The following is a 21,820-nucleotide window of genomic DNA, read 5'->3' on the forward strand; positions in this document are numbered from 1 at the left end:
AAAGTATTTAATAAAGAAGTCTCCATCGAGAATATGAGTCTTTAACTATACATTCCACATTCGTAATGGTAAAGTCGCACATTTTCCAACTGGGACCCGATTCTCAAACTATTGAATAAGTTGTCGTTCAAATTCATTTCGAAACCAAGACATTTACAATCGATTGTTGTTAATTTATAAAAAAGAAAATAAAAGATTTTCTTCAAAAGCATAATCTAACCCACTTTCTCGTTTGCCTGACAATCGGGAACTTCATGGTCATAGTAGAACTACGACCCTTCATGGGAATAGAAGTTAAATAAAAAACATATCTTTACAAAAACAGTATTATTAACGTATAAAAGTATTTACAAAAAAGACTACAATTATTTTACAGGTTATCCCATCCGAATTCCTTCCTTCGTCAGTTCACTTTTACCTGTAAAAAAGAAATAGTAGTTAGTTTCATCAAACCACAATTTTAATATAACAAATGTTCTTGGACAATCAGAAACTTTTGGGTATACATCAATATGTATCAGTCGGGAAAAGAAGACAAAAATAAGTGAATCATCATTAAGATATCGTTAGTGTATCTTATTAAATCAATAAAACTCGTGTGTGGTTTCAGAATGCAAGGCTTCATCAGCTTAAATATCACATGACCAAGATTATGTAGGTTATAAAACCCACCTTCAACAATATTAAGGTACAGACAGATGGTCAGAAATATATGCAGGTTAACAAAAGCTGGTGAAGAAATGCCAAGCAATTTCTTGGGTTTTGTTGGTTTTTTTTTTTTTTTTATATATATATACGTCTCCACGTTTATTTCCAGGAATCGGAAAATGCGATATATTAATAGTACATATCGGTAAAACCACATAACAACGCCATCTAGCGCAAAGTCGATGAAACTACAACGCGGTCAATATATATATTCAGAGAAATTAATAAGATGGCGTTGTCTGTAGACAGCTGGTAACAAGTTTTCAACTCACCTCACAAACATTCCTTAGAGCGAAGACAATAGCGATTACTAATGAAAATTGACAACGTTATATCTGAATATTGATCCGACCAGTTAATGTTTCAATACTAATGACTCACAGAGAAATATTATAGTCCTTAATAACAAGCTTATTGTCTTAATATGTATTTAAGTGTAATTGTGATTAATTTTTATTTTTATACAGCAAAATTTACATGGACAAGTTACAATCATTCAATTATTAATCTATAATGATTCTGAATTATTGAAATGGTTTATAGCTTGATCAATTATTTTAAATTGACATAAAAATCAAAACGATTAGCGATATACCGGATACAATTCGTTTCCCGGTTACGAGTGAGTCTTATTTGCAAAATATCACTCTTGATCAAATAAGTATAATTAAATATTGAATCGAAATCATAGACTTTGAACCTATTGAGCTAAGAAGAGTCTGCAGTTAGATTTTAAGAAGTGGATGCTGCCGAATTTCCTGAAAACAAGAAAGTACTTTTTAGAATTTAAGTAAAGTATTAAAAAATATTTTTTTAAAAAACAAGCGTTTTTGTAAGAATCTCATTTTCAGATCAAAAATTTTTGCGTCATCATAATTCCGCCGGGAAAAGAAGACAAAAGTGAATAGGAATCATCATTATAGAGATTATGTGTAGATTGTGTGTACGGCCAACAAAGCATATTCAGGGCTTTCAGCAAATGGCTATAAATATTTGCGGTGCTAAAGTTACTTTGAAATATACAAAAGAACAGAATAAAAGTCTGATTGTCTGACATTATTGATAACAGCTGAGTCCACAGGTTTGAAATTTGGCATGTAAGTTGTAGGTAAGCATGTAAGTCATTGTAGGCGCGAGCTTAGATTACAAAAGGAATTACTTAGTCTAGGGTTTTTTTGCACTAAGATATGATTTCCCAAATTCCCGCGGGAAGTAAAATTCAAACGCTTTACTCGGGCATACTCTTTAATGGGATTAGTTTTAATGACACGACAAATTCATAAACACTAAGTAGAGATTATGCTTAAATCCGTATACACAGTAATTACCTTTGATTTGAGCATACAATTTGAATGTGCTTTGTTGACATAAACTTTACAATAAAACAGTTATTTTCATAACGAACTTTACCTAAAATGGTGGCGTCGCGATGTGCCAGAGGTTAAACTGTGCCATTTGCCAAGAAAAGCCCTAAAACAAAAACAAGCAATATGTAAGTACAAAAAATCAAATCTCGCAATAATCAATAGAATAAAAAATAAAGTTGTCTGACATGGAGTAGGTATTATATTTCTAAGTTAAAGCTTTGTTCAAAAGAAATGCACATTATAAATATTAAACAGAACAGTATAAAAGCGGGTTTATCCCTTAGTGGGACCTCTAAATCTCTATTTGTAACTCAGTATTTTTTAAATCGTGCTATCATCATTCCAGTAAAAGAAAGTAAATTGACTTACGAACAGTCAACTTAATAATTTTAAAACGGAGACATTCATATTTTCTTATGACATACAATCACGTCTTTACGGAAAAGACAGAGGCAACCATCTCGAGGAGAGTTAATTCAGTTAGTGATATCTTATGACTTTTACATAGGTATAAAATAAAAACATTTACCTTCATGAAATAGGCGCTCCTCTAGCTAAAAACGGAAACCTGTGAACACAACAAACAAACGATTAGTTATCACAAATTATTATCGTTGGCAATAGTAATAATATTCTCAAGACTTTTGTACTTTATAGTATAAAAATGTTAATTAGACGGGAAATGGTATATGCAAAATTGGGTTCGAAAATCATTTATTTTTCTTGAACATTGTCTCTTTTAGCAATTATTTAATAAAATTTTGAAAATTAATATAGAATAGATGAAGTCTGATATTAGTGGACCTATATAACAAAAATCTTAATAAGTGTGAATTATGTTTCAGATACTATATATAAGAGAATCATAAGGTTTCATAATTGTATCTATAGATATTAGTATACTAATTCCGTACAAGTATAATATGCGATATAAAACGCACCTTCAAAGCTAATTGAGCGTCTGCGCAGTTTGAATCCCAATCTAATTTAATAAGAGCCTTAATTACTGCTTAAGGACCTTACCCATTATGTTCGTAAATGACGATATGTACAATCAATACAAACTTATTAATCAGCCTCAAATTTTAAGGTTTATTGAAAGAGTTCCCATTACGAGATACTTTTGAATTCGTAGAAAAAGTTAAGTTTATCTTTGGGAACATGCACATGTTAGGACGCTATAAAAATATTCTCTCGTTTACACACAATGATTCTTCTTGTGTTCTGTGTCCATCTGTTTTCGCTAAACTGCACGATCTTAGTTTCCACTGTATTGAGAAATAAATATAGATTATTTTTAAAAGTTAGCTTAACGTCTTCACTGCTATATTAAGACTTTTATGTGGGATTCGGCACAATATGTTAAATCTTCTATAATTTGTCATTGTCACAATATTTATGTTATTAATCAATCAATGTAATACTCTATAACTAAGTGTGTGATATACAGCTGATATGCAAAATATAGAAGCTGAAAATTCCTCAACAAATGAAGATGAACACTTTTAGAGTATATTCCAAAATTTCACAGGAACAGGCAGGACGGACGTAAACTATACGATTCAAAGTTTTCTCCAGTGCCTATCTTATTAAGAAGTGCTCCATTTCGAAGTTTTGGAATTCGTTATGAGTTGAATTTCATTCAGATCACAATATGTTATTTGGCAAAAGTATCTGAAGAAACAGATGAAAAACAAAGTCAGTCACTTTTCACAGATAAATTAGAAGATAGTGTTCCAACTGTTCCGTAGTTCCTAAAATTTCTCCGGCACTTCTTTTTCAAATCTTAGTATACTAATATCTATTAAGGTTTTCCAAACATTTGCAGATTTTTCACAACACCTAGAAGTTAAAAACGTTATAAAACTTATTCAATACACAAGGTATATTCGGAAAATAAAACTTAGATTGCGTCGGATTCAGAGTAGGCTTCAAATAAAAGAATTGACGCAATTAAAAATTTGATTAAATGTCGATTTGTTCGTGTTAAATCCGTTCCTACCAACATGGATCAAGAAATAACCAATACGCGTAGACAGAAATAGAAAATTAATTCAATGATACTTATATTGACAATGATAAGATAAATTTTAAGATTTTTATTTTCTATAAAATTGACATTTTCTCTAATATAGCTCGATGAGATAAATTGGAAGGTAGTTGTTCCTGAACGACCTATTAGGAAATACTAAAGATATTAAAAAAAAAATAGTAAAATAATGCTATCCCTATTTCCTAAAAAAAAAATATGTAGAATATAAGGATTACTAAAGTAAGACTCACTTAAAACATCAGAGATTTGAAAACATTCGACAAAACTCAAAAGAGAATAATTAGACTGACATAGTTCTCAATGTAAAGCCGATGAATTTTGCTGAAATTTTGCGTGTAGATTTGACGAAGACAACTGTTTGAAAAAGTCTATCATAATGACCTAAATGATAAAAAAATATCTGATGTATTTCATAAAATTTCAGTAAAATAAATGTAAAAATTAAAAACACTTATTTCCGAATATACCTGGGGAATAACAATAGTTAACTTCAAAATAATAATTGAAATAAAGTCATACGATTAATCGGTTCCTTTGTTAAATTACAACTTACCACTCGGTTAATGTCGAAGATATGCATTTAGATATAAGTTCAATCCTTCTTGAAGGAAATAAAGGTTATGGTGGTGACTTCTCGATGGCTGTATAATCTTCTAGCACGTTCAATCCTAATTTGGTTTCAAAGAAAAGGTCAATGAATCAATGATTAGAAAAATAAATTATTGATGAGAAAACCAAAGAAATTATGGGCCACAAGAATGGAAAACTGTGGAGATGAACAAACGTTGAAACCACTGCTGCTCAACTAAGTTGCTCAAGGCGTAAAGCACAGCGAAATTTTATACGAAAGATCTGATGTTTTATCTAAAGAATGCGTGGGGAGTTTCTGCTGTGTCGAAATATTTGATTCAGAAGTTGGCACACTTCTTGCTCTGAAGCCTCATATGAGAAGCGTCGTACTAACTCCAACAAATATTGTCTGCACTGCATTGGTAGCTTAAGAAGAACATTAGATAAACATCTGTTAATGGACAGAAAGCCAATTCAGGAAGACACAACTTTTGTGTTGTGGGGATCGAGCTGAAATATTAAAGATTATTAATTTCACGAGTATGATATTGAAAAAAGAACATTAATAGAAAGTTCAGAGGAATTCTTGGATTCGAATGATGAATTGACGGCGATTTTTAAATTCAACGGTAACAATTACATTAATGTTCTCTCATAGCCTCAAAAATATTCAAATATTGTGAATCATTTTGCTAGAACCACAAAGGATATTTGACTTTGACAATATGTATATCGAGAAAGCAGATAAAGACAAACAAGAGTAAGTCCTATGATGTCATCTTCAAATAGGATAAAGCTACCCAAAGTGATAGTATTTTAAAAGCTTGTTAATTCTATAGAACTATCATAAGAATAAGATTGTCCGGCCAATATGGCCAGGTAAAAAATCTGGTGGGCTAGAGGTCGAAGAGAACTGACCAAAGATGGAAGTCCAGTAGAACAAGTTCCTTCAACAGACAATTTCCACCCGCGGCCGTCTAAGAAGTCGGTTTACGAATCCATTAAAGGCTTAACTTCACCTGTTACTCTGGACAAGTACTGTTTACCATTTACGACTGGTTTCCCCCCCTACCCAATACATACATTACTGTCGATACTATGCAATGTGTAATTACTTGCTATAGATTTTCAAAACAGTAATCAGGCGTTCACACACATCGATCTGTCTACATCCCTTCCCCTCCCCTTTTTCCCTGACTTGTTGACTACAAATCGATAAATGAATATCAGGAATCATTTAGTTGCTGTTGATCGTTCAACAAAGATGGCGTTCTCCTTTTTTGCCTGTAAAAAAAAACTATCCTCTGTCGAAAGTTGGAAGCATTTTTGTAGTCATTTCTTGAATTATGATTTAGAGTCCTTGATGTAATGTAAAATCCCATAAATGATGACTACTTAATTGTGTGAATTTTAACAGTAACTGAGTAATATTAGTAATATTGAGGAACAAATCAAATGGCATAATGAAACATTTTTTGGACAACATGAGGACTGTAGTCTGTTAAACTAGGAAATATGTTATAAGTTTATGGCTTTCAGCAAAATAAATCTACACTGCATTACAAGACAATGCTCTAAAAAAATATAGGTTCAGTTGTTTTCTTTCAGGCTAGTTACCAGAAACTTAAAAACAAAAATGTTGCGATATCATTTCTGTAAACTAAATAAGAAACGGCATATAATCTTGTGATTCGTTGCATTAAGAAATTGAGTTGCAGCGAGAGTTTAATCGCCCGAGAGGGTTGGATTTACAACCCCAATAAGACATATTTTAGTAATGGTCAGACAAACCCTTACAAGTATTTTAGTACAATAAATATAATTCGAGAGAGTACCATTTTCAGTGCTGCCCTCAAAAATAAAAATTCTTTAAAACAGCACTCGGCCGTTTAAGAATATTTTTATTTCATGAGGGTAGCACTGAACATAATACGCTCTCTTTCTTTCTTTAAATATATGATCCATTAAAATTAGGCCTCGTCTTGTTTACCGCCAGGCAGATGGAGGTCAAATCTATTTTAAAATATAAATTGTCTGTTTGTCATGTCTTTTTTATGTACACGAATAGTCTATTTCTAATTGATACTACTATAAAATACGTACATACATAATATCACGCCTCTATCCCAGAGGTTAAGGCAGAGACTACATCTTTCTACTTGTCACGATCCCTGCATAATTCTTTCGCTTCATCCACATTCAGACCTTTCTTCATACACATTTGTCGGCTTTGGGTTCTACGATATAAATTATCATTTTCGACATATCTGTGGCAGTTTAGTCACTTTTACGTCACTTAAAAACGTAAATATAAATGATTGACTGACAGACAAGACAACGCATAGCAGCTACGTAGCGTTGGAAATTTGAAGTAAATTTGACACAAAGAAAGTAAAGAAAATATAAATGTATGAATAAAGCTAACTTAGAAATTGATTTTCCATTTCCCAATGAAACTTGGCAGTAATAAGAATTTATTCTCTGCCAAACACTCGGCATAACATATTACTCGGGGAATCGGACTTAAGTAATTACAATAATCACTGGCATAGATTTGCCCCGTATATTTTTGAGTCATAGCTCCTTTTCATAATAAAGGGTGCATGTATGATGCACGCCTTATCACTAATACTCGTAGCTTCGTTACGCTTACCAAAGACACCATTGAAGATACTTTACCCGCTAAGAGAGTCCCAATTTACAGACGCAAATTGGGTAAATTGTAAAAGCGGTTATTGGTAAAAACTAGTGACTACTAGTTTAAACTAGTAAGTAGTGAAAACTAGTAGTCACTAGTTTTTACCAATAACCGCTTTTGCATAAAGTCGTACCCTTGCGGCACGTTTGATCTGATTACTGGAGTGTGCAGTCGGTTTTACATTTACATAATTGTAGAAAGAAATCATGTGAAAAATTATTCTTAAAGACACCGGACAGCTTCAATGCTTTGTCCTTAAAACGTGTGGATTATTAGAATGACTCCCAAGATTGTAATAAATCTACAAATAATGATGAAAAATAAAATATTTAACATTTAGCGTTGCAAAACTGTTTTTTTTAATCTCCTTTATCGTCGGCAAGTCTTTAACTTTGGATCTCGACTGATACAAAAGCTGTTCATAATGTTAATAGGTATACTCGTATTAAGTCCGGATAATTTCCGAGATTGCTTTGTATAACTAAGCATTATACTGAGGAGGCACCCTTTCCGGGACACCATCTTACTACATAATGTACAATTCTACTTTAATTTTTGTTTAATTTTTTGTGTTATGGTGTTCGTTGAATAAATACTTTTAACTTTTTTAAAATTAATATAGCAACTTAGCTACATTAAAATAAAGTGTTGCTGAACAAAAATCTTACCATCATTGTCACCATCTTAACCTCGTGTTGATGAAAACATGACCAAAACAAAAACACATGGCAAATAAAGAAATTATCTGAATTCTCCTAGCTTTAGTCCCGGTCGTGTCCTCGCCTCTCTGGAGAGGAGCCCAGGACACGCCTTTTCATTTTGGGTAAGAAAGGTTTTTACAAGAAGCGACTCCCGTCTGACCTCCGCAACCTTTGCATTGGAACCTACCCAAATTTGATCATGGTAACACATCGTTACATGAATGTGCAGGTTTCCTCACGATGCTTTCCCCAATGTAAATTTAAAGTAACGTGTTGTGTATCGTACATCCTTATAGGATCTAAAGCGAATTAGACGTCGCAACCAATAACCCCGAAATGTGTTTAGTTTTGCATACATACATACCATCACGCCTGTCTCTCATTTGGGTAGACAGAGACTAAGGATTTTCACTTGCTACGATCCTTACAGACCTCTCCCGCTTCCTTCACACTCATTTCTCTTTTCATGCGTCTCCCATTTTTAAGACATTCGAAATTTGGTCCTTAAGAGTTCGACAAGGCCGGCCCTGTACCAGTTTTACAGTCAGCTCAGCCTTAATTAGTTAGTTGCCGTGTTTTGTTTTGGTCACACTTAACACATGTTTTACACGTAGAAACAGCCACAGTAAACCTCGTTAGTATAAACAAGATCCATAAATGCTGTTGCCGTCACTATTGATAAAATTATAATGATGATTTAACGAAAACATTTATTTATCCACATTTACTAAAAAAGAAGTAATGGAATTGTTAACCTCGAAAAGCTTATAAAACAAAAGTATTTACAATTTATTCAATAATATAATTTTACAATACAAAAAAAATTAGAACTTTTTTTTATGTGTGCTGGAAACGTAAATAAATGTCTTCTTACTTATTTGGTAATAGAGATGATATGTGCAAATAGAGGTCGAAGCCTCTATGGTTGTACCTGAGTCTCCCCCAGGAAAAATACGTTACAATATTCATAAAGCTATAATCGATATTCGTCAAAAAATTACAATTTTTATCGGAATTCCCGCCCCACACATGCATTTTCATCAATTTAAAAAGCTATCAATTTTCGTAGCTTAGACTGTTATCAGTTGATAGTATCAAGGAATTATTATTAGTTGTATTTACAAATAAAGAATCTGATAGGTATGTGACGGTAAGTTTAAGTTAGTACCCATCTGCAAAAAAAGAAAAAGTGACTGACCACTGAACGATTTTACTAAATATAGAGCTTTCAGATAAGACTTAAAATAATTAATTTTGCTTTAAAGCGAAGGGTTTATTCCTAATAAGTGTTTTTGATCAAATTCCAGTAGATGCTGAAAAAATTGTAAAAATATAACCCGTCGTCCACCCCGGCTAACTGATTCCCAGGTAATTGTCCTACAATTTAGGTCGAATAATTTCACCTGCATTGGGGACACTAAAAAGTCTAGTTTGTTCACTCTGGTTATATCGCCGAGTTGCATAAACCGACCGTAGGTTGACCGAAAATTTGTAACCCACAGATACATAAATAAAAAAATTTATGTATAGATATAATAGTCGGTCGACATTATCAGAACTGTTAACTTAACAAAAATAAAAAAGAAAGTATCTAAAGCGAAACAAAAAAAGCAACGTATACTACCTAACTTTGCACCTATAAAAATTAATGAAACAGATTGATAATAGCGGCAACAAATTATGGCCAATTACTTAAAATACTTTGAAATCATAAAAATACGATAAACAGATAAATCAATATTTCCAAAATAAGCTATATGGTAATACATATTCACAAAACTTGAGCAACAGGTCCTTTCTCGTTGGCTTATGTTGATGATATAATAAAGGCATGCAATATGAAAGCATGTCAAAAGCAATGAAAATAATATATTATATGAAAGAAAAAATATTTAAAAGCAAGCAAATTGAGCTTTTGAAATAATTAGTATTAAAATAATTATGAACAAATTGTTGGTGAAAATGAATCTACTTTGCATCTTGGCGACGGTCTTAGATCTGATTAATATTGAAAGTGCCACAGAATATCATATGGAGGCAATTAAAAAAAATCTAAGACCGTTCCGAGTCGCCTAAATAAATATGAGTAATAAATTAGTATAATTGTGTTACATGCAGTAATCTATCGTTAGTCTACTTTTTGTTGATCAATTCATATTAATTAATCAAATTTTTGATGATGTTTTTTTTTCTTATCTCACCATTGTACTCACCATAATTTTAGAATAAATAGTTAGGTATTTTGCCCGCGGGATCGTCCGCGTGTTTTGTTATAAATACAAAACGTCAAAAAAATATAAGATTTTTAAGTTCCTGATTTCACGACTATGGTGAACAATTTTACGGTTTAACCGTAAAAAATAACAGTGTAGCTTTCGCAATCATAGTACATATTAGAATAGAATAATGATGCTTCATGACAACAATGTCCAAAATTTAAAACGTGTTTTTGAGCAAGGCTTTTGGACCGTTGACTAAATAACATGGTATGTATTATTGGGGTTAAAATTATTTTTTGGGATAATTCTGAGAATGGTCATGGTCACGCCATGAAATGACCACTTCCTTGCTTGAGTGTATGATTATGATTTTTTAACTTACACGAACTAAAAGAATACCATCACACTCTTCTCGTCACAGCGTAGTCTTGATTGCATTACCCTTTTTTGGTTTCCAAGCTCAACAACCCAACATATTAACGTTAACTTCACAAATTTAATTTTATTAATGAAGGAATTATTGATGAAGAGATAAAGCGGTCCCATAATACTCATAATCTCAAGGATCATATGTACTAACACGATATTGTTAATATATTCCGACGAAACACAACATCTCAATGATGAATCTATAATATTGTCAAACCTGTGTCTCTGAATTTTCAGACTGAAAATGCAGGTAAAACAGACATGAAAAATGTCATTAAGACTTTTAAGTACCTTTCATTTTGAGAAGGTTTATATTTTACTACATATGATGCAGTAAATAAAATAGAACCATTCAACGGTTAATATTATAAGTAATTAAAAAATATATATTGGTAAAGTAACCAATGACCATACCATTTTTATGAACCTGAATTGTACCCGGGTTATATTTTGTTCAATTTAATTCAAATTGAAAAGATGTTTGCATTTACCTTCATTTTGTAATGCAATTACTGAGATTTCTTTTCGGATATCACTGATTGTAATATACATTACTTCTTTAGTTCCGGACAAAATAAAACGTGAAATTCTTCTGAATAAAAGGTATCTGATAAATTTAAAAACATTTTACTTGATAAAGTCTCATTTATTATCTAAATACTTATTTTTTAAAATATTAAATAATGTTCACATTCATTCACGTAGCATCAAACACAATCTTCGATTTTTAAAAATTCAATTCTGGCATCACGTAAACCTATTCACTGCTCTGTCATTTTAAGGAATAGACAAACAACGAATTATTTTTTTCCCGCATTTAAAAATATCTATTAATCTATGAAATTAAAACTGAAGTGTACTTTACCACAAGTTTCATTTTATAAAGTATCGCGTGTTATTATTAAACGAAAGAAGCGTCAAATATAACCATATTGTGACGACTTCTACAAGATTTCTATATCTATTTCTACATTTAAAAATGAGAGATATTAAACGAAACGTGATTACAATTCATTGAATAAAAACGTTTCAAATGATCACGCAATTTTTTTTTACAATACTCGTATTAGTGCTGAAAAGTATTTTTTTAATACTGGTGTAAAACGAAGGTTTCATTCACCGTTTTATCACGTTGGCGGGCAAAAAAAATGTTCTTAGCTATAAATATAACTTACGATATTTAACCTACGTATTTGATAGAAATGTAAATTATATTTTTATAAACGGCTATTCGCCAGAATGACGTCCTCAGTTAGGTTAAATATTGGGGGTTAAAATATGAAATGACAATTTGGGTCAATAATAAAATACTTAAGATATCCGGATTTAAGATGCGTTTCCACGTTTTCATATAGACATTCCTCCCTATATTTAACCCTAACTAACGACTGCATTCGCTGATCAAGTCAGTGAGCCACCTAAGTGAACTTCACTATTCCTCTTCACAAGATAGTGGTTTAGAAACGACGACGTTTGTTAGGAAAATCGTCCATTTGGCGCGGCCCATCCCAACCGCGGCCCTGCGGCATGTCATCAAAGCCTCCACGCGGCATGTCGAACTGCTCTCTGAAGCCTCCATCCTAGGTAAATCAATACTTTCCAATAGTTTCACTTCAAACAAATATGACAACAAAACGGTACATCATAAAATTAAAATTACATTTGGCGTGCGCTGCCCTATCACGGACGAAAAATAACGACGCCCGAATTTAAGTTATATCAAAAAAAAAATATAACGTCAGTTATCGTCATCCAGAGTGCAATGAAATCTTAAGATTTAAATGACAAAGTTCGTGAGAAAAAGAACAAAATATATGCCCTTCTCGACTTGTCTCAAATGAGCATTTTCTCTAAATATACCCCATTCGATTTACAGATGTCGAATTAATCATCAACGTCAAACCGTGCACGCACGTAAAGTTCATCGTAATGATCGTATTGTTACAACAGAATGGCTGAGAAAAATAAAATACCGATGGGTAATTTTCCTTGAGGAAAAATATGTCTCCATATAGAGAAAATATTTTCAAAGTACAATTCGCAATAAAGAACTTAAAGATAAAATGCATGTAGTATAACACGACAGACGTCTGCGGGGACCCTTACAGAGTTTGTCTACATATGGATACGCGTTGTCAAGTAAAGAAGGCGTGGTCAAATGGCCTTCAAATTGATCAATGAGTGAATACGAGTAGTCAACGAATATTAATTAGATGATATCCTTCTAAAATTCACAAAAAAAAATGAGTTGTGCGACCGACTGTTCCACATTTTGGAACAAAGACTACTGTTAGTATTATACCAACTATGAATCGTGTTCAGCGGGTAATCACCGACTACAGTCTACAAGTAATCATGCTGGCGCTCTGCTGGGCTAGCACGGCTCGCGTGTCACCGTTTTTAACTATCGCTGTCTCGTTTCACGTCATAATGAAAATCGAAACAGCTATATAACTGTACGATTAAATATGTTGGGGAGTGAACGTTTAGTATAGTATAGTTATATGTAGAACGTTTAGTATAGTATAGTTAGTATAGTAGTTATCAGCCACACTGTTTGAGGCTCTACATACATACATACATAAAATCACGCCTCTTTCCCGGAGGGGTAGGCAGAGACTACATCTTTCCACTTGCCACGATCTCTGCATACTTCCTTCGCTGAGGCTCAACGATTGGAATAATTTCAATACCGCTTACACTGAGTTTTCAATTCGCTATGTCAATTTTTTTGTAAATTTAGGATCAGCTATGTACGTGGCTACGACCCTTACTCCATCTTTGAAACTTTTTACCTCAAATTGGTATCAAATATCAGTATGAGAATGAATCGACGAAGCTAAACCGCATGACAAGGCTCACAAGACCCAAGATAATATTGTTATATGCACTACTAGCGACCCGCCCCGGCTTCGCACGGGTGCAAAATTCGGAAAAAAATTTACATAAAAACCTTCCTCTTGAATCACTCTACCTGTTACAAAAAACCGCATCAAAATCTGTTGCGTAATTTTAAAGATTTAAGCATACAGACAAACAGACTAAAATAGCGACTTTGTTTTATACTATGTAGTGATTTACGGCCCTTTGAGCCATCACGATTGCATCATTGACCCTACGAGCCCCACGCCAACGTCTGTCGACCCTAAAACTTATTTACCAATCATGTTTCATCACCATGAGCTGGTAATTTTATTGTATTTATTATTTTTCCCTACCTGATATGAAAAAAAAAACTATTTCAAGCAGTTTCAAATTAACACCTGTTTTAGAAGAAAAAATTATTTAATACTGGCAATACTTAGGATTGATAAAACGGTAATGTTTTCAAACAGGAAAAGAATGCATGTAAATTTTAAAACGTGTATAATTGTATATTGGATCAGAAGAATTCCAATGGATAAAAATCATTTGAATACATTTGACGCTTGCGCGATCCCTATTCACGTCTTTTTCTCTCTTAAGGTGGGTTCATATAGTCCCGAATAATTCTTTTGCATCATTGTAAATTTTCGCTCTTTCTCATCTTATAGTCTCTGTCTCAAAAATTGTACGTAGAAATCCTTTCCCAACGTTAAAATTATTACAAGGGAATGCATTATGACACTTAAATGTCGTGAAAAGATTAATCCCCGGCTTTGCACGCGTAATATTTACAAATATAAACCTTCTTCAGACAAACCTCTTTCCAACATTTCAAACAGGAACAAAATTCGCCAACAACTTTCCGAGATAAGCGCATACATACAGACAGAGAAAATAGGGACTTTATAATACGTAGTGATTTTAAATATTCTGCCGTTCATTCTACATAAATCACTTATTAAGTCATTCTTTCGACGTTATTACCAACCTTACGAGAGAAAACATCATGATATAATCCACGAAAGCTATCAAATGATTCAGTGAATGTTTATAACGGGAATAGGTTCCACTACAGTGTAAACTTGAACACAATCATCGATTTAACATATACCTGTTGATTCAAGTTGGTAATGAGATAATTATGTTTCATATGCCAATAAATATGTCACGTAAACTCGAACAGAATTAAGACGTAGTACTCACCATTGGCTGCTGTTGGTCGAACATGCCCTGCTCTTGACGATCCAGCATTGAGTTCAATCGCTGGGCCTGTTGACAAAAAAAAAAACGTTCAAAAAAACCTTCGTATTATAAATTTGCAAAGTTATAAAAGACCTTGATTAAAGTATGGATACAAAATATACCACATTACACATTAACACATCTCACTTCTGACACATACACATCCCCCTTCTGACATACACACACACCCCCCTGCCGGCCAGCTCCCCCTCCTGCCGCAGCCCCCCCCCCCCCCCGACACACACCGACCTGCACAAACAGCGTGTTCTCCTGCTGCCGCCGCCGCAGCTCGTCGTCCTGCAGCCGCATGCGCGCGGCCAGCTCCCCCTCCTGCCGCAGCCCCCCCCCCCCACACACACCGACCTGCACAAACAGCGTGTTCTCCTGCTGCCGCCGCCGCAGCTCGTCGTCCTGCAGCCGCATGCGCGCGGCCAGCTCCCCCTCCTGCCGCAGCCCCCCCCCCCCACACACACCGACCTGCACAAACAGCGTGTTCTCCTGCTGCCGCCGCCGCAGCTCGTCGTCCTGCAGCCGCATGCGCGCGGCCAGCTCCCCCTCCAGCCGCAGCCCCCCCCACACACACACACCGACCTGCACAAACAGCGTGTTCTCCTGCTGCCGCCGCCGCAGCTCGTCGTCCTGCAGCCGCATGCGCGCGGCCAGCTCCTCCTCCTGCCGCAGCAGCTGCGCGCGCTCGCAGTCGCGGCGCTCGTCGGCCGCGCGCGACGCCAGCTCCCAGCTGCGCTTCTGCCGCTCGCGGTCCTGCTCGCGCTGCCGGAGCTGCTCGCGCAGCAGCTCCGTCTCGTGCTCGTATCTGCAGGGAGAACATCGTTCAGCCAACTGCATGTGTATACCATAATGATCAAATACCAGTTAGGTTGGGTTGCGGAGGTCAGACGGGAGTCGCTTCGTTTAAAAACCTAAATCATCCAATCCAGGATCCATAGTCAAGGGCTTTACCCCCCAGCTCCTCTCCAGAATGATAAGGATGCAACCGGGACTATAGCCAAGAAGAAGAATTAATTACAGATGTTCAGACAAAAAAACGGCTAAATGTTCCTGAACAAATTGCTGAGTTTGGCAGCATATATTTATAATTATGGCACAGTTCCCAACATCCTTCAGACAAGCAAGCATACAATAAAACATCCAAGAACCTAAAGCGTACGCTGCTGCAGCCGAGCATATAGTCACTAACAGCTACAAGCGCCATTAATTACTCGCTATGGAAGACATGCAAAAGTTCGGACAAACCAACTGACCATAAACCTCCAATAAAAGGTCATGCTCATTCTTGAGCTCGAACAAGCCAGGAAAAAGCCTATGCTTTTACTGAACATCTGGCTAAGATATTCATACCCAATAATCCTAAACCTGGGATTGATGAAACAGACATTAACAGGGTTCTTGCATAGAACTTCCAGTTGGACCTATCTATGAAGGCAACGAGTCCCAGAGAAGTATGTAAACTCATAAGAAGTCTAGATAAGGCGCCAGGATATGACCTGATAGATAAAAAAGTGCTGATGGAACTACCTCGTAAGGCTGTAGTATAAATGACTAGTATCTTCAATGCTATAATTAGAATAGGGAATTTCCAGGGCAATCCTTAAAAAGGCTTCTAAGCGTCCTTGCCGAACACTCAATAATTCCAGAACACAACATTCCAGAACAGCCAGCATTATGCTGAGGGGGTACCCTTTCGGGAGCACCATACTACATGTTTATTTTTGTACATATTTTTGTTTCCTTTTTTTGTCTTTTTGTTATGGTGTTCTTTGAATAAATTCTTTTTTACTTTTTACTTTTTTTTTTTTTTTTTAACACCAGTTTGGATTTCGGCAACAACACTTAACCATGAAGCGGGTTCAGAGTGTCTGTCAAGCTATCAGAATATCGCTGGAACGAGGGGAATTCTGCTCATCAGCTTTCATTGACATACAACAGGCATTTGATAGAGTTATGGCAGAAAGGACTGTTATATAAAATAAAATAAAACCTCCCTCACACGTTCTATAGTTTACTGGCGTCCTAACTTTCGGATAGAATATTTCAAGTCCTGAAAAGAGCAGTACGTCAAAATTCTACGATTTACACATAGGAGTTCCCCAAGGTTCGGTTCTTGGACCAGTACTTTATACAATTTTTACGTCAGATCTACCAAACCATCCCAGTTACAGTGACCACCTTCGCAGATGATACGGCGATCCTTGCAACTAGACAAGATCACGTTGACGCTTTACGTACACTACAAAATAGCCTCAACTAAATACAAAAATGGTTAGATAAGTTGAGGATAACTGCAAGCGCGTCAAAGTCAACCCAAAAAACCTTCACGTGAGGTTAAACCTCCCGTACAACAGGGTGGCCAACAACTACTACATAGTGATTCTGTAAAATACCTGAGAATTCATCTAGACCGCAGACTAACTTGGAGAAGACACATTGAACGTAAAAGAGAAGAATTAAGTATAAGTTATGGAGGGCTTCAATGGCTTTATAAAGCAATATACAAGCTAATATGGACATATAGCATCCAACTGTTGGAATCAGCATGTAACTAAAAAGTTAATACTATACAAATAGCTAAATACTCCATACTAAAACATCTCGCCAACACACCATGGTTCATAAGAAATTCTAAGATCCATGAGCATCTACAAATAATAACAGTTAAGGAAGAGATTCCTCTTATCAAAATGTGGCGTGTGATCCCGGCACTAATAGAAAAAAAGAATACAACCACTCCATCACTTTCCCATGGATGTTGTAAAAGGCGACTAAGGAATAAGTTTATAATCTTGAGATTCTTTTAGGCTTTAGACTAGCAACATGTCACTATTAGAATCTCAATTCTATCATTGAGCCAAACAGCTGTGTGTGTCATATCAGTATTTTCAAACATAACCCGCCACAAAGGATATAGACTTGATGATATGTATCACACATATTCACTACTAGCAAATCTAGTACTAACTTGGCATATTCCATCTGAGCTTCGAGTTTCTCCTCCTCCGCGGCGAGCTCCTTCTTGAGGGTTTCTTCCTTCTGGCGGTGCAGCTCATGCAGCTGCTTCCATCTGGTGCCGTACTCGTGCTCGAAACTGCTCAACTCCGAGAACCGTGGGCCAAGCTGTGTTTGTAAAAATATATTTATTACATTTACCATTAAAATTGATTTCACTTTAGTTTCCCCTTTCGAGAGGAGCCTGACTCCTATATCATAGGGAAGCCTTTAAATGGGAGGTCAGCACAACAAACTTTTGTAGACTCATACTGAATAAACGATATTTGTATATTATAACAATTTGAGGGACATTAATGATAGGAGAATATGATCAAGCCGCTAAAATGTGAAATAGTGTGAGTTGAAACAGAATTATTTGTGTCTACAACTAGCAAACTGACCTGGATTTTCACGGGTAGCTTTTATAGATATAAACCTTCCTGTGAAAATTCGCCAACATTTCAAACAGGAACAAAATCCGTCAACAACTTTCAGAAGATAAAATAAAGAAAATAGGTGGACTTTAGTAATAGTTATAATCATCATAATGACCGAAGTGTTTGTTTGGACAAATTAAGTCTGGAGATGCGTAGTTCAAGCATTATAATACACAAAACGTGTTCCCATGACACAGAGCAATGAAACTAAAAGAAAATAAAATGTTTGGTGGCAAATTCAAGATCTTACCTCACGGGCCTTCAGGAACTCCGGATGCTTCTTGGGCAAGTTCTTCTCAGGGTAACCGTCAAACTCATCAGGCTCCTCGAAGCTCTCGACAATAACTGGACGAAGGGATCTAAAAGGCAAGATACAATTAAAATATCTGACCAAAATATCAAATGTAATGCAATAAATCACAAATGTTTTGCAACTTACGAAGTTAGGAAGAAACATTTTTCCGTGCAATTCCTAATGGCGGCCAATGCGCTAGGTTTTCGCGCGTATTCAACAACGCCTTCGCCAAGAGTCTTTCCTCTATCGTCAACCTTCACATAGGCTCTCTCAATTTTCCCGAATATCTCAAAGGCTCGGTACAACAATTCGTTAGACACAAACGGAGGTAGGTTCTTGACTCGGATAGCGCTGTTGTGCGGGGCGAATCTCACTCTCAATGTTCTACCGTTTCTCATCTGGCCGTCAAGCTCACGCTTTGCTTTTTCTGCGCTTACTCTAAAATCCTATAAAAAAAAATACTTTAGTCACAAAAAAAAATCATTTGATTTAATAGTGTGATAAATATGTACAAAGACAGACACATCAATTCACATACTATATAATAGTTACATCTCACGAAAAATTCTATCCTTAGAATTTGCATAATAATTAAATAAGAATATTAGTTAACTTACCATTTTAATAAATCCAAAATTCTTCTCTTTGTTGAGGAACAACTCCGATGTCTCACCAAAGGGAGCAAACAATGCCAGGATTTCTTCTTCGGTCACATCATTGGTAAGGTTCCCGATGTACAGACGGCTCCTGCCATTAAATTTCACTTCGGTCTGATCAATTGGGGGCAAGTCCAGCAGTGGCCCCACTAAATCCTTCAGCTTATTTGCTAGCATTACTTCCTAGAATCACATTATACCTTTAAAATTAATGTAAACAACAAAGAGCCTTACTACTATAAACATAAGAAGCTTATCATTAGAGTTATTCAGCTCTGACCGCCAAAATCTGATATCCTGACTGTGGATTATTTAGTTAAGATCAAACCAAAAGAGAAAAGTAATAATTATAATTAATAGTGGATTGTTTGGGAGATCAGACCAGAACAGGTCAAGTTTTTGATCAAAGCATAACTTTTTGTAAACCTTGTGGGCACAAGTTACACTTTGATGACTGAACAGTCTTTTTAAAAGACCCTTTATTAAAATGCTGTAATAGTCATCTTGTCAAGGGAAATATAATCTAAACATTCTGAATATCAAAAAAGTCTTACTTCTCTCTGCGCAGGTTTCAGGCCATCCAAATTGCCATGCATAGGTCCTCGTCCACCTCTCTGTTGCTGTTGGTTGCGCGGTGGACCACCTGGTCCGCCTGGACCGCCACCTTGCTTCGGTCCAAAAGGCCTGTTGCCTTGGTTGATGTTGTTGCCACCAGGTTTATTACCAGGGCCACCTTGACCTTGGTTAAAGTTGTTACCACCGGGCTTGTTCCCGGGACCACCCTGGTTAAAGTTACCACCCTGTTTGTTGCCTGGACCACCCGGGCCTTGGTTGAAGTTTCCGCCAGGTTTGTTACCGGGCCCACCTTGGTTCCAGCCTCCTTGCTTATTGGGACCTCCAAAGCTCCCATTCATGTTCTGTTGAAAGAGCATCCATGTAAAAAAATGTAACACTGCTTTGAATTATTTATAGAAAGAATATTCTTTATAGAAAGAATTTTAAACCAATTCTTTCTATCGCACAGCTTGGCAAGGGCACTTTTTTTTATAATAAATTTGAGTGTTTTTGATGATTTCATTTGAGAGTGGACATTGTAAGACATTGTAATACAGGTGCATTATCAAGCCAGTGAGGTTCCTACATGTGGTAAACTTACCCTTTGCTGTTGGTTCTGGTTGCCTTGATTTTGGTTTTGATTCTGATTCTTTGTCTCTGGAGCAGCTCTGTCAACCTTGTCCTGGGACTCCGTTGCATTCTGAGCAGGCTTGGCTTGTTGCTGTTGAGGCGGAGTTGTTTTCTGTTGCTGTGGTGACGGTTTCTGAGTGGGAGTCTCCGGCTTCTGTGGTTGGTTTTGTTGTTGAGGCTTAGTCTGTTGTTGTTGGGCTGCCGGTTTCTGTTGCTGGGGCTGTTGCTGGTTTTGTTGTTGACCTTGTTGCTGCTGGGGCTTTGCAGCAGGTTGATTCTGTTTGATCTAAAATATTGTTACAATATTTAGCATCACTTTCATAAACATGAGTAGTGATAAATATGGTGAAAGTGTACAAAAATAAACAGGGTTCGTGTTGGAGACCAACCTCTTTTGAGTTTCAGTGGCTTTTTCGCTTCTTCTAATTCTCATATTTGGTGCGATTCCATTTTTTTCATAATTTTATTTTAACGGTATACTAATAGTTTGTTTATTGCATGATAAGAGTAAAACAGTAATGAGAAAATGTAAAATGACTTCAGTGAATTTTCATCTCAATGAAGCTTAAGTATCACTGACTGTAAACTCTTTGCCTGACTAATATTTATGCATTACATTTAACATATATTTTTAATTCCAAACAGTCAGCATTTTCCAAATTGAGATGACTCACTGGTTAAAGATAAATGAGCTCCCAAGTAGCAAAATTGAGGTTATAATTTGAATGGAATCATCACGTCAAAATGGCGCTGACGCTTAGAAAAATCAATATCAATTATAAATAATATAGCTATTTATTCATATACTTAAATATCAATCTAGAAAATAAAGCTAATAGTTAAACAAAGATTTTGTGAAATGCATAGATACCTCATTATTAGGTCGTTGACCTCCTTGACCCTGATTTTGATTCCTCTGGTTCTGGTTGTGTTCAAATCTAGAATTTCCACGGAAACCTCCACGATTATTACCGCGTCGACCACCTTGCCTTTGAGGTTGCGGCGGTCCGCCAAAACCTCTATTGTATTGATTCATAGCTTGCATTTGCATTCTGGAAAACAGAAATAATACCACTTTCTAAAATTCAGCGTCACATCACATTTACATGCCTAAAATGATAACTCACGTTAGGTAAATAACTTTTAAATACTTACAGCTGATATCTTAAAGATGTAAAATTTCTTGTGCGCTAATTAAGCGAATTATATATGTATGTATCTAAAAATTCACCCGGTTCACGCACGCAATTTTACAACGCAAAACGGGGACACAATAAGAAAAGAATGGTGGCATGCAAAATGGCGGCAGGCCCGGTGACGCGCTCGTGACGTGGGGCCTTCAGTGTTACCAATCGAAATATAGGAAGGAACGAATAAAAAATGCAATGC

General features: G+C 35.7%; 1 protein-coding gene across 4 annotated transcripts; it reads right to left on the reverse strand.

Moving 5' to 3' along the window:
• Window positions 1-312: 312 nt before the first annotated feature.
• On the reverse strand, window positions 313-21,752 carry LOC106129152 (hrp65 protein). Of its 4 annotated transcripts, none has more exons than XM_013327628.2 (14): window positions 21,587-21,752; window positions 21,303-21,505; window positions 20,403-20,717; window positions 19,801-20,163; window positions 19,208-19,429; window positions 18,735-19,036; window positions 18,546-18,654; window positions 17,830-17,984; window positions 15,444-15,666; window positions 14,814-14,879; window positions 2,605-12,325; window positions 2,119-2,178; window positions 981-1,466; window positions 313-418 (listed from the first exon to the last, which is right to left on the reverse strand). In XM_013327628.2, the coding sequence occupies exons 2-11, from the start codon at window positions 21,480-21,482 to the stop codon at window positions 12,203-12,205; spliced, it is 2,058 nt and encodes a 685-aa protein (XP_013183082.1). In that variant the 5' UTR covers window positions 21,483-21,505; window positions 21,587-21,752; the 3' UTR covers window positions 313-418; window positions 981-1,466; window positions 2,119-2,178; window positions 2,605-12,202. The 4 variants fall into 4 exon arrangements, with proteins under 4 accessions (XP_013183082.1, XP_013183081.1, XP_060803942.1 ...); XM_013327627.2 differs by having other exon boundaries at window positions 21,303-21,509; XM_060947959.1 differs by having other exon boundaries at window positions 2,605-2,643; window positions 21,303-21,483; window positions 21,587-21,751.
• Between the last annotated feature and the right edge of the window lie 68 nt (window positions 21,753-21,820).

This window comes from Amyelois transitella, chromosome 14, assembly GCF_032362555.1.
Source record: "Amyelois transitella isolate CPQ chromosome 14, ilAmyTran1.1, whole genome shotgun sequence".
In the NCBI taxonomy this organism is placed as follows: Eukaryota; Metazoa; Arthropoda; class Insecta; order Lepidoptera; family Pyralidae; genus Amyelois; species Amyelois transitella.

What these genes read in the sequence shown, in the direction of transcription:
- LOC106129152 (XM_013327628.2), bottom strand. Translation starts at nt 21,482, where the DNA reads ATGCAAATGCAAGCTATGAATCAATACAATAGAGGTTTTGGCGGACCG. An exon ending in ACCAGAACCAACAGCAAAGG is followed by an intron (nt 20,164 to 20,402) that starts GTAAGTTTACCA and finishes CTCTTTCAACAG; the next exon opens with AACATGAATGGGAGCTTTGG. An exon ending in GCTCAGATGGAATATGCCAA is followed by an intron (nt 15,667 to 17,829) that starts GTTAGTACTAGA and finishes TTCTCCCTGCAG; the next exon opens with ATACGAGCACGAGACGGAGC.